Source organism: Danio aesculapii, chromosome 15, assembly GCF_903798145.1.
Source record: "Danio aesculapii chromosome 15, fDanAes4.1, whole genome shotgun sequence".
In the NCBI taxonomy this organism is placed as follows: Eukaryota; Metazoa; Chordata; class Actinopteri; order Cypriniformes; family Danionidae; genus Danio; species Danio aesculapii.
Window position 1 is genome coordinate 7,833,240 of NC_079449.1, and position 13,959 is coordinate 7,847,198.

At 37.3% G+C, this 13,959-nt stretch overlaps 1 protein-coding gene across 1 annotated transcript in view; it reads right to left on the reverse strand.

The window, feature by feature from the left end:
• The window catches only part of mtnr1ba (melatonin receptor type 1Ba), a 32,714-nt gene extending 24,424 nt beyond the window's left edge, over nt 1–8,290 (reverse strand). The window contains exon 1 of the mRNA XM_056473770.1: nt 8,092–8,290. Within this exon, the coding sequence (XP_056329745.1) occupies nt 8,092–8,290 (199 nt within the window). The remainder of the gene's footprint in view (nt 1–8,091) is intronic.
• Nucleotides 8,291–13,959: the final 5,669 nt, after the last annotated feature.

Sequence of the window (13,959 nt, forward strand, 5' to 3'; positions counted from 1 at the left end):
CATATGAATTGGAGATTGAGATTCCAAGGAGATCAAAACAGAAAAAAGTCTTGATTGTTGCCCAAAGAAAATACTTTTTCCTCAGAACATAATTTTTCTCTTCAGTGCTCTGTTATATATTCATTGAACAGACCAAAAAAAAACATATTTTTTTCTCACAAATAGCTTCTTTTGTGTTCAACAGAACAAGAAAAAACACTATCCCTCCAAAGCTCCACTCCTCAAAGTTCAATACATCAGCAAACATTGATCATAAATCATGCGAGAAGGCTTTTGCAGCACTACGGGGATATGAACCTCTCTTTCACGAGAAAACAAACGTCTTAAACACACCCTTATGGTTTTACTCCAGGGAATTACACAGCTGCGAGGGCGTGGTGAACACACATAAGGGTGGGCGTGTCATCTCATTTGCATACTTCCCCCTTAAACACCCAATAGGAATCGATTCTGTCCAGGAATGCACAGCAAATGGAACCTTTAGGACAAAACTAAACACATCTGATGTATAAATCAATACTACTTGCTCCTGCTGTTCATGTGGCTGCAGCACAAACCCAGACATGCAGAAGAACAGAAATGCAGATCCTTTAACACAAATTAATCATCACAGGTCAAATCTGAAGGATGCAGTCGAGGATGACAGACACACACACACACACAACATTTATCTCACGCCCTTTGACTATCTATATAGAGCACCAGCAAGCTCATCACTCTATGCTAATGAGACACTGAATGTCACCTTGCGGCACGCAAACACACTCCACCAAACACCGCTAACATGTGGGGGGTCACAGACCAAATTGTCCAAATACACAGTAGACGCGAACTTTACCAGCTCTATCGAAAGCACAATAGAGATGCGAGAGAATGACAGCAACATTCCTGTCATTTTGGGTCTCCCTCTTCATCCCTTTTGAAGACACCAATGTTTTATTTGAGAGCTGGAGTGCAGGGCTGTGCTGGTAAACGGGCACATTGCCGTGGTTACCGTGGCTTTGTTAAGACAGTGATGGGATGATGCCACCTGCACATTTCAAGATAAGAAAATGTCAAAAATCTCCAAAGACACAGTGACATGCACAGAAAAAAAAAGCGTCTCTTTCCTCGCCGTGCTCTCACCCACTCCGTATTACTGATGACTATTGCAGAACACAGCCGACATATCAAACTCTGACCTAATAACACAGCGCTGTCGAATGCCTTGACGGACTGCCTGTTTGGAGATATTGCGCTTCAAATCTGTGTTTACCCACTCTTTCTTTCCCCCTGTTCACATTGACAGTGTTTTCTCTCTTGCGCTCGCTCAATGAGAGCTGGAAAAACGCATTTTAAAAAGCTCATTGACACAACAGAGGACAGGAGTTCTGGCATTCTGAGGTCAAACGACGCAAATTATAAAGAGAACAAAAGAATATTTTAACACAACTCATCATCTCTTCTCTCTCTCTCTCTCTGTGACATTTGTTTTGGATTCTTTCATTGTCTTTCTCTCGCATCTCAATTTGTACGACTGCCTTCTGTAGGGGTGTCAAAATTAATTGTTTCTTCGATGCACCGTGATGCAGATGTGAACAATTTGGTATCGGTTCAGTAATAATCATAACCGGTTATTATGTACTGATAGGGATGTAACCAGGACTTAATTTTTTGCCGGAATCAGGATCCGGCACCACTGAAATCTGATCCAGCACCTCATTTTACCGATACCCCTCCTCAACCGCCCTCCTCCCCCATCCACTGTTCACTTTCACTTTCTTCCGCGATTCCCCAACCCTCTTCACTTTCTTCCGCGACAACCCCCCACTCTTCACTTCCGTCCTGTGTCCGCGACACCCCTCTGCCATCCAACATCACCCCCCCCCCCCTCTCTCTCTCTCCACTTTCACACGACACACTTCTCCATCCTCTGGTAACATGCCGGATCTGTTACCCTGATCTGTTCCGGGACCTCGCAGTTTACAAATTACGCGCTGGATATAACAATTCACCACATGACTCATGATTCGGTACGATTCATGATACGAAGACGTTTCACGATTTAGTCATAGTCTTGTTTTTTTAACAAAATTATTTGAAACAAATTTAAGGTGAAGAGCCCTTTCATCTTTTAATGAAATGCTGCACATTTTTTTGCAAAATAATACATTTTCTGCCATGACTAAATTGCTAATTTAAAAGAATAATAAATAAATAAAAGAATAAAAACTAAACAAGACTCTATCAGCAGAAATATCAGCATTTCTATGTTTTTTGGCATAAGCTGAGGTCTTTGCACATTTACAATGTCCCCTGCTGATGAAAAAGCTTTCACTGGGGACTGAGATGGCTGGTGTGGAGAGGAAAGCCTTTCCTAAACCAGAGAGCAGTGTGTGCAGTAGGCATGGGATGATAACGGTTTTCAAGGTATACCGCGGTTTGGAAAAGTCAAGGATTTAAAACCGTGAAAATTTTCTGCAATACTGTTCCTAAGGTATGTGTACGATTTTTTACTTACTTTTTTTGTTTTTTTTAGGACAACAGTATCTCCAGCAGAAAAGATATCCAAAGATGTCGTTTTTAAATTGTAAAAAAATAAATCTGTTTTTTAAAATAAATGAAGCAGAAGTTCATGGTTCATTTGAATTATTTAGCCTGACATGTTTACTGTTACAAAATACTATAAATGCTTCTCAAAATAAAAGTTTTTTTTTTTTACCCAGACATTTAAAAAGAATATATTTTAGAGCAGTAACCACTATACCGTAGAACTGTGATATTTTTATCCAAGGTTATCATACAGTCTGAATCTTATACCGGCCCATGTGCAGAGGTGGTCAATAGGCACTCTGCTCCAGGGGACTGGCCACTGGCATTAAAAAAATGATTATAAAATGACTAATTATATAGTAGGATAGAGACAGAAGTTGAACATGATTATGAAGGTGAATAATTAATACTATTTGTGTAATGAATTAGTGTAAGTATCAGTGTGATACACTTAAGTAGAGATAATCTTAACATTTTTGAATATTCAGTAATAATAAGCAAATTGTTAAAATATGCATAAACTAATTTTAAAGGAGAGAGTAAAACTAATCTAATACCTGCTCCTGTAACAGAACAGCTTTCTCTTTTAGTATGAAAAACATCTTCACACTTTCGCTATGTAAACACTGATGCACCGTGTGATCTCTGTAGCACTCGTCGGAGCAAGCGGAGATTGGATTAGTGGTTTGGCTAATTAATCGTTTTTTGCAAATAGACATCTGTGACAGTAGTTTTTCACTGTGCTGCCTGTTTATGTGCATTATATTAGTTGTTCTGTTAATGTAGGTAAAGTCTTTTCTCAGTATTTGCACACAGTTTGCACTTGTCTGGTGCATTTTACCGTAGTCATTTTACTCTGCCGCCCTACCTCTTGCTTGCTGCCCATGTGCAGGTAAAGCGAGTTTGCATCTGTAAATGCAGCGCCCCCTCTGTTCGAAACATATATCGCGAATCATTCAACATTTCTACCGGTTTGAATTGTCTCACAGTGAATTATTTCATCCCTATGCACTGACGTTATTTATCACATATGCATGCGTTATATGGCAATAGCTTACTATGGCTAGGGAGGAGACCGCTAGGGCTGCTTGATTTTGGGAAAAATCCTAATCAAGATTATTTTGGTCATAATTGTAATTACGATTATTTAAAACGATTATCAGTTGAACTAAAAATTATTCACCCTCCTGTGAATTTTTTTTTTAAATAAATATTTCCCAAATGATGTTTAACACAGCAAGGAAAATTAACAGTATTTCCTCTAATATTTTTTTCTTCTGGAGAAAGGCTTATTTGTTTTATTTTGGCTAGAATAAAAGCAGGTTTAAATATTTTGAAACCTATTTTAAGGTCAATATTATTAGCCCCCTTAAGCAATACATATTTTTGATTGTCTGCAACAGAAACTACTGTTATACAATGACTTGCCTAATTACCCTAATTAAGCCTTTGAATCACACTTTAATCTGAATGCTTGTATTTTGAAAAATATCTAGTCAAATATTATGTGCTGTCATTAAAACAAAGATAAAATAAATCAGTTATTAGAAATGAGTTATTAAAACTATTATGTTCAGAAATGGGTTGAAAAAAAACTTCTTTCTGTTAAACAGAAATTGGGGGAAAAGGGTCGCTAATAATTCAGGAGGGCTAATAATTCTGACTTCAACTGCATATATAGGCTACAGTTATTTTCCTCCCTGCAAAGTAAAGAGAAATAAATAAAATAGAATAAAAATATGAAACAAACTGTGCTTTAAGCATCTTCACTGTATGAAAAACACTTTAGCTACAAAAGTCCTTCAGTCAAGAGCAGTGAGGGATTTTCTCTTCTTGTTGTTTGATTTATAATGATGAAAACAGGCGGCAGCAGGAATATTGCGCACTGTCACTTTAATTTCTCTTTCACGTGTTTTTTGATTCTCAACTCGTTTGTTTATTACACAAATAAGGGTTAAAATGAATAATCTCTAAACACCGCGTTTTGACACCTGTTTGACCATTAAAGCGCTCACGTTAAGATAACTTTACATGTGTGTGCTCTGCTCGTCTCAGTGTGCGAATCAGACACAAACACAGAAGCATGCGGTCTCGTTCGCGCTTTTAAAAACATGAATCAATGATGGATGCGCATCCCGTGCTGCAAACATTACATTACAGTACATGCTTAGTCGTTTTCATGTGAAGCTGAGCTTTGCAGAGCAACAAATGTGTACAACTGGAAAGGGGGCAGTATATGATGGAATAATCGTTTATCTTGATTAATGGTTTTTCACAATCATTAGAAGCCAAAATCGAAATCGAAACCGGATTTTCGATTAATTGCACAGCCTTAGAGACCGCAAGTAATTAAAATGCTCCAACTACACTGAAAAAAATGATTCAAAGATGATTCCTTGGATTTACTCAATTTTTTCACGTTAAGTGGTTGTAAACAATTTATTTGTGTTGAATTTAAACAAACAAATTAAGTTGAACGTTGTTAAATTTAATTTGTTTGTTTAAATTCAACACAAATAAATTGTTTCCAACAGTTTTGCCTGCAACACTTTTTTTCAGTGTACACTGAAAAAAATTATTCAAAGATGATTCCTTGGATTTACTAAAATTTTTTACGTTAAGTGGTTGTAAACAATTTATTTGGGCTGAATTTAAACAAACAAATTAAGTTGAACATTATAAAATTTAATTTGTTTGTTTAAATTCAACACAAATAAATTGTTTGCAACAGTTTTGCATGCAACACTTTTTTCAGTGTACTTAAAAAGCAGACAACTGCGCACAATGCACTGCTTGTGAGTTTGCTGGACAGTCTTTCACTGACAGGGAAGTACATCAGGGAAGAAAGAGATCAGCATTTATTTATTTATTTTTTGCTCAATACTTAATTTTTTGTTTGCAAAACTTTCTTTTATTTTGCAAGTATAGATGGTCCTAGATTGACTCCATATTTATAAATATACTTATAAATTATATATTTTAATACAAGAATTATCAATACACCGAGATATCGAATTGAACTGAATCGATGGCATGATAATCGTAACCGAATCGAACCGTTATAGCATTGTAGATCCACACCCCTAGCCTTTTGTATCCAACATTTAACATTTCATAATATAATGACAACAGTTTTGTATAGCCTCAAAGCATAGGAAGTGTCGCCAGACAGTAAAAATGAAAAAATTAAATGCAAATGAAGATCCATAACTTGAAACCATATGCTCCTTCGTTTTAATGAATGGGGGACTCCAATGAAATGCTTTTTTGAGTGGAATTAACAGGGGTTGCTTTGTATTTTCTCACTTTCTCACTCACATCAACACAGAAAGAAAATAAGTGATGGAGATGCGTATATATATATGCAGAAAGCAGAGAAGCAATGGTCATTTGTGATAAATCTGGGCTTCTGCATGTCTGAAATGCCACACACTCTCAGCTACATACATGTGTGTGTGCATTTCAGTTGTTCTCAGAATAATATCAATAAATATCCAAACATTTGTGCATTAATCATGTTCGCAAGCACAAACAGCACTCTCCGAGCCTCACATTCACATGGTCTTCAAACGTCCGCTAACGTATCGCTGTCAGACAGCCTCGAGTGCACAGTGTTATTCTCAGGCTCCGACCGTCTTTGATATCTGTGTGTTATGTAACGTCAAACCCTCTTGTGTCTATGAAACATATTGTTTCAGGTTTCGCTTTGTACAAATGAACATGCAGATGAATTAACCAACTAAGTACGAGTAAACAAATGGGCTAATAATGAATCAACATAAAAATAATGCACATATTTACTGGCATTGATGTTGTCTTGTGTCTTAGCATTCAGAATGGGTTTCTTTTAAAGACAATTTAAACATGTAAATCTTTATTCCTATGTGAGCCTATATATAGTATATTTTGGGAATAGTTAAAAATACATTGTATGGGTCAAAATTTGGATTTTACATGTTTTATTAGAATATTAAGTAAAGATCATGATACATTAAGATATTTCCTACTGGAAATACATCAAAACTCAATTTTTGATTAGTAATGAGCATTGCTAAGAACTTAATTTGGACAATTTAAAGGTGATTTTCTCAATATTTCATTTTTTTAATCCATAGATCTTAATATTTTTGTTTTATTCCGGCCAAACATATATCAAAACAATATTTCATTATTAATGAGCATTGCTAAGAAATTAATTTTGAAAATTTAAAGGTGATTTTGTCAATATTTAGGTTTTTAAACCCTTAGATCTTACTTTTTTTTATCTCTGCCAAACATACATCAAAATTAAATCATGTGCATTGCTAAGAATTAATTTGGACAATTTAAAAGGAGATTTTCTCAATATTTAGGCTTTTAACCATTAGATCCAACTTTTTTTTATCTCTGCCAAACATACATCAAAACTCAATTGTTGATTAGTAATGATCATTGATAAGAACTTAATCTGGCCAATTTAAAGGTGATTTTCTCAATATTTAGGTTTTTTAACCCTTATATCTTTTTTTTTGTTTGTTTTATTTCTGCCAAACATACATCAAAATTCAATTGTTGATTAGTAATGATCATTGATAAGAACTTAATCTGGCCAATTTATATGTGATTTTCTCAATATTTAGGTTTTTAACCCTTAGATCTTATTTTTTTTGTTTTATTTCTGCCAAACATACATCAAAATTCAATTGTTGATCAGTAATAAGCATTGATAAGAACTTAATCTGGCCAATTTATATGTGATTTTCTCAATATTTAGATTTTTTAACCCTTAGATCTAAATTTTTTAGTTTAGTCTGTGCCAAACATTGTCCTATAAGAAAATATTCATGGATATCTTGTTTATTATGTGATGTATAGATCTCTATTAAAGAAATTTGTCACTGACGACTTGTTTTGTGGTCCATGCTCATATTTCAGTAACTCAATTTAGACGAAAATACGTTTTAGAGCAGGTTACGTTAAATTGACCAAAAATGTTAAATTGACTTCCAAGACTTGCAGAATTACCGTATTTATAAGTATAATCAAATGCTGAGTCAGTTTTATAGACCAGAGCAGATGGCTGAACTCAGAATGTTTTAAGAAATCCCGAATTCTCTCTTCTTTTTCTTCTGTGCACGAGACAGTCATTCACGTTCTGGCTTCACTGTGCACGTGAATGACTGGTAACCCTGTGAATGAAGCGCTGGGTTTATTCTTGAAATTCTCCGTGTGGCGGCAGGGGAATACACGACAGCTGTTAATAATGACCCTCCTCTGAAACTGCAAATGAGTCATAGCACTATTATCCTAATAACTCCTTGTCATGAGCCAGTGAATGATTCCCATCCACTTACCGGGGTCGTTCACAAGGGGCGCGTTCATGCGTTTTTGGTTTAATCGTTTTGCGTTGTAATTTAACTTCAGAGAAGGCACACTGGAATGCGTTCTGCTACATTCCGTTACACTCTGCGTTTAATGTTAAAAATTCAAGAACGTCCCCTGCGTAAACATTCCAAAATCTCTCAGGTAATTGATGTGGACCGAACGCGCGCGCGCACACACACTAGCTCGCTCACTCACCCGCGTTTCTCAGTTTTCTATTTCGGAGCACTGAGATGATCACCAGCACGTTACCGAGCACGTCCACCACGCTCGTGAAGATCAGCACACCGGCCAGTACCATGACGACCCATGCCGGCCGCGCGCCGGTTCCGCTACCCCAAGCGCGACCCTGCCCGACTTCCGTCCGGTTCCTGATGAGGGAGACATTCTCGGGCATGTCGAATAAACTTCACCCTCTCTGACACACAAAAAACACGCTCGGTAATCTTTCTCAGGAAGCTTGTGCCATCTCCACCATCGTCACCAATTAAACATTGACATGTTCTCAGCAAGCCTTGGGAAGCTCGGTGACGTGTTTGGGTTTCTCATTCATGTGGCACATGAAACACTGTTTTATTTGCGTCTTGACTGACGGATGTGTTCAACTTCACGGTGCTCGTTCTCCTTCCTCGCCGCGCGCTCTTTTAAAACTCACTCACGGCGAGAGCGCGCCGACGCACGAGACGGTTTTTCTGAGCATCTCGCCCCAGTCGCGTGCGCTCCGGTATTTCCCATTGAAAACGCTGGCGTGGGTTTACAGCTCTTCCTCCTCATCCAATTGTTCCTCCTCTTCCCCTTCAGCTTATTTGCATTGATGCTCGAGAATTCCTCCACACACACACAAAAAAAGCTGTCAAAACGCGGGACGCATCAGTTCACATACATGTCCAGTCAGTCAGACTTTATTTATTTATTAAATCTTTCGGTGGCGGCTGATCTCCAGCTTCGGTTGAAATCCCTCCTCAGGAGTGTCTAACGCTCAAGTGCAAGATGTGTCAGGTTTTTATTGACACCAGTGTATTTCGCCTTTCTTTGTCAACTACGATGCTGTTCGCATTTGAGGGCAGGACTGCCATTAAATGTAAGACTCCAACTTAGAAAATGCGCGGTAATTCCGTGTTTTCCCTCCTCGAAGCGAGTCCCTCGGTGACTCCGCTCAGGCGAGTAGAGTTTACGGTCCAGTTCTCGGACATGTCCATGGACACGGCGGATGGAGAGACGTCGCTTTCGATCCGCTCCACACGGCCAGTCAGTCTCCTCATTGAGGACCAAAATCCGCGCGCGCGCGCCACCGCTGTTTACAGCTGCCCCGTTCACACTCGCGCTCCGAGAGCCTTCGCGTGCGTCTCAACTTGTACTGAGAGCGCGCAGGTGCACGTGAGGGCGTCCTGCCACCAATAACGGACTGGAATTAAAAGGCCTTGCAGCGGTTTCCACAACGTGAAAAGCTAGAGACATTTTTCACAACTGCCAAGCTCTAATACACATACCAAGCTCTAATATATATATATATATATATATATATATATATATATATATATATATATATATATATATATATATATATATATATATATATATATATATATATATATATATGTGTGTGTGTGTGTGTGTGTGTGTGTGTTATAATAATAATAATCATTAGCCTTCTGTGAAATTGTAATACTTTTTCGAATATCTTCCAAGTGATGTTTAAGGGAGCAAGGACATTTTCATAGTCTTTCCTAAAATAAATTCTGGAAAAAAAATCTTTTAGTTTGATTGGAATATTCAGTTTTACAAGTAAGAAAAAAAATAGGGAATAAAATTAGCCCCTTTGAGAGATTTTTTTTTGATTGTCTACAGAACCAATCACTGTTGTCCAATAACTTGCCTAATTAACCCAACGTGTTTAGTTAACCTAATTATGCCTTTAGATTACACTTTAAGCTGAAAAGTATCTTGCATGCAAACTTTAGTAGAATATTATGTACTGTCAATATAACAAATACAAAATCAAGTTGTTATTAGAAATTAATTATTGAAAAATAAATTAAAAAAACAAATGTGTTCTCTTTGATCAACAGGACTTGGAATAAATCCACAGAAGATCTAATGATTTTGTCAACCATACACTCACTGGCCACTTTATTAGGTATACTTTACTAGTTCCGGGTTAGACCCCCTTTTGTCTTCAGAACTGCCTTAAACCTTCGTGGCAAAGATTCAACAAGGTACTGGAAATATTCCTCGGAGACTTTAGTCCAAATTGAAATGATTGCATCATGCTGTAGTTGCTGCAAATTTGTCGGCTGCACATCCATGGTGAATCTCCAATTCCACAACCCAAAGGTGCTCTATTGGATTGAGTCCTGACTGTGGAGGCCATTTGAGTACAGTGAACTCATTGTCATGTTCAAGAAACCAGTCTGAGATGATTCGTGCTTTATGACATGGCGCGTTATCCTGCTGGAAGTAGCCATCAGAAGATGGGTACACTGTGGTCATAAAGGGATGGACATGGTCAGCAAAAATATTCAGGTTAGGCTGTGGCGTTGACATAATACTCAATTGGTACTAATCGACCCAAAGTTGCGAAGAAAATATCCCCCACACCATTACACCACCACAAGCCTGAACCGTTGATACAAGGCAGGATTGATCCATGCTTTCATGTTGTTGATGCCAAAATTCTGACAATCCGAATGTCGCAGCAGAAATCGAGACTCACCAGACCAGGCAATTTTTTTATTAGGCAATGATTTTATTTTGTTAGTTGTGTTGTGCCTGCAGAGATGCTCTTCTGCATACCTCGATTGTAACGAATGGTTATTTGAGTTACTGTTGCCATTCTCCTCTGACCTCTCGCATCAACAAGGCATTTGCGTCAACAGAACTACCGCTCACTGGATATTTTCTCTTTTTCGGACCGTTCTCTGTAAACCCTAGAGATGCTTGTGCGTGAAAATCTCTGTAGATCAGCAGTTTCTGAAATATTTAGACCAGCCCTTCTGACACCAACAACCATGCCACATTCAAAGTCACTAAAATCACCTTTCTTTCCCATCCTGATGCTCAGTTTGAACTGCAGCAGATCGTCTTGATATACACTTGATATACATATATTTACATATATTTATATACATTTATAACCCATAGAAGCCAGGCATACATCACAAGGTTTTCACGTCATCACATTTTTTTTTTTTTTGCTGTAAACCTTTCATGATCAGTCACAGTTTGTTTATCATTCATTCATTCATTCTCTTTTTGGGTTGGTCCATTTATTAATTTGGGGTTGCCACAGCGGAATGAACCGCCAACTTATCCATTATATGTTTTACACAGCGGATGCCCTTCCAGCTTCAACCGAACACTATGAAACATCCATACACTCATTCACTATACGGACAATTTTCGCTCATATTTTTGCAGTCATAGTTTGTTTAGTTTTATGTAATATTATGGAGTATCTAAAATACATGATGCAGTGTCATATTGTACAAAAATAGAATGCACACCGCTGGAAAATGTGTAGAAACAGTACAGGAAATCTAAACAGAAGGTAGAGACTATTTCCCATACATAATTCAGAAAACAAAGCATTATATAGTTCTCCTTTGGGAATTCTCTTGCAGTGCCTCAAACAAAACTGAATATCTTTTTTAAAAATCTGATAGCACCAACACAGAACACGCTGAATGATTTTTTTCTTCCTCAAAAGTGCCTGAGTGTCTGCACGGTGTCTTGCAATCAAGACTTTGCTTCCATACAGGTTTAAAAAAAAACTATTTACAGGGGTTAACCAATCACAATAGAGTTTACTAAGTTAGGACAGTTTTGTGTTCTGTGTACATCAGACGGTCAGCAAACGGATTGTGGGCGATCCGTGGGCATGCAGGCCGCCTGAAGCTGAGGCCAGCTCAGTATTGGTTAAAAAAACGAGACTTTTAAATAACATTGAGAAAAATCGTTTCATGAAACAATGGGGTGTGTTTCCCAACCATGACATAACTCGCGGCTCAACTATCATAGTACGATGCATTATCATAGTACATCCATCCATCCATGATCTGATGCATATGATTGGGAAAAGAACAATGTAGTGACGAGTGTTTCCCAAAACCTGTAGTTTCTCTGTCGCAGATCCATCGTTTGAACCACGTTAGTTATAACGTAAAACACCCAAAATAATGCTCTAAACGGGGTGGTATCAACCCTAACCCTAACCCCATAATTTCTCTGTGCAAATTATATTGTTTTACACGCACACGCATTAAAAAAAATCCAATATTATTTTTGGTAAAAACATGCCCTAGTTTTCCATATTAATTGAAATTTATGTAAATGGCACATATAGAGCCAATGTTTCCTTTAAAAATATTATTAAGAACATTACATATTCTATTAACATAAAATCACTTACAAAAACTAACAAGTATTCTAATATCATATATAAATCATATAAATAAATAAATAAATAAATAAATAAATAAATAAATAAATAATGAGGCTATTTATTAAGAAATTAAATTTAATATTTATTAGGAAATGAAAAAATCCTACTTTAACAATAACAATATTAATTATTATTATTATAATTATTATTAAGTAGGATATTGTTTATTTATTTTTTGAAAAGTCTACTTTTACAATTTGACATGCAAACCACTGCAGAAATGTTCTGACCAACAGGCCCATGTCATATACAGCACAGATACTAAATAAATAACCTACTATAAAATAAAAGCATTAATAAATGCTATATATTTTGTTTTCTCAAGCTTTAGACACCAAACGTAAATTCCTCTTTTAAAATAATAGCTCACCAACAGCTTTCATCAAGAGCCATGGCTGTGGTCAAAATTACATCAATATTTTTAAAGTGCACTGAGATGGAAGTGCAATTGTAAACATCGCTAAAACTGGACTGTAAAAATACTTTGAAAGCAAATTACACCTAAGAGAGATGACTTTAATGCTTATTTTTAATTATTCCAAGTTTAAATGTTAGAATGTTCTAAACAAATATCGGAGGGATAACTGGAAATAGAGCACAGCCAGGAACTATGTTTCTAACTACAGTTCTAGAGGTGCAGTTGCAAGTTTGCGAATGTTTGTTGGAACGAACGATTTGGACAACGCCAAATCAACGAACTATGTTTGTAACAACAGAACTTGCGACCTTAGTTGGCTAACGATGATTTTCGGAAACACACCCCTGACTAGAACCTACAAAAATTCAACTTGAGTCACCATTTTCCAGTCAAGGTTGGCTGAAAATCTCATTTTCAAAGCTGACAATGTTTCTTACCTCCTATGATTTAAACAGAGCATTTTTTCCTTCTTTTTAAAAAAGGAGATGCATCCTTCCTTGTGTTCAAAATGAAACCTATGCCACACTATAGTTGATTAACTTGACCTTTTCCTGGCTTCTAGCAGCTAAAAAGAGGTGTGCTTTTTTTCATTGAGCTCATCCTATTTCTATGGTGCAGATGGATAGCAGCTGAAATGAGAGAAGGCGGAGAAGTACAGCACAGGGAGCTACTCGGAGGAAAAGTTGCCCGCTATAGGTCACAATTCATTTAAGGGCAAAACCATTGTGGCGAGTCCATGTCCGACAGCTCCGTGATGGCACAGGGTCCCATGCCACCCCAGAGAATGATGCCACCTGATTCTACTGCTTGTATCTCCTATATATGCCAAAGCCAGACACACACACACACACACACACACACACACACACACACACACACACATTTAGAAAGGAAGATTATCCAAGCTTAACACAGCCCTGCTTCACCTTGTGCATTTCCATGCAGCTTGGGAAAAAGGGTTCCAGCATATCATTAACTATTACTCAATTAAATAAACGTACGCCTCTGATGTTTGAGCTAATCTGTCTGCAGCGTTAGAAATACATCAAACCATTCCACTCAGGATGAAAGGCAGCTAAAATGTTTACGGAGTGCCCAAGAAATGCATTTGATTTGTGTGCATATGAGTATACACTATATCTGTTTGTGTTTAAAAACCAATGGGTATATGGATGATGGGGTGATGGACAGAGAGGTAGAGAGAAGG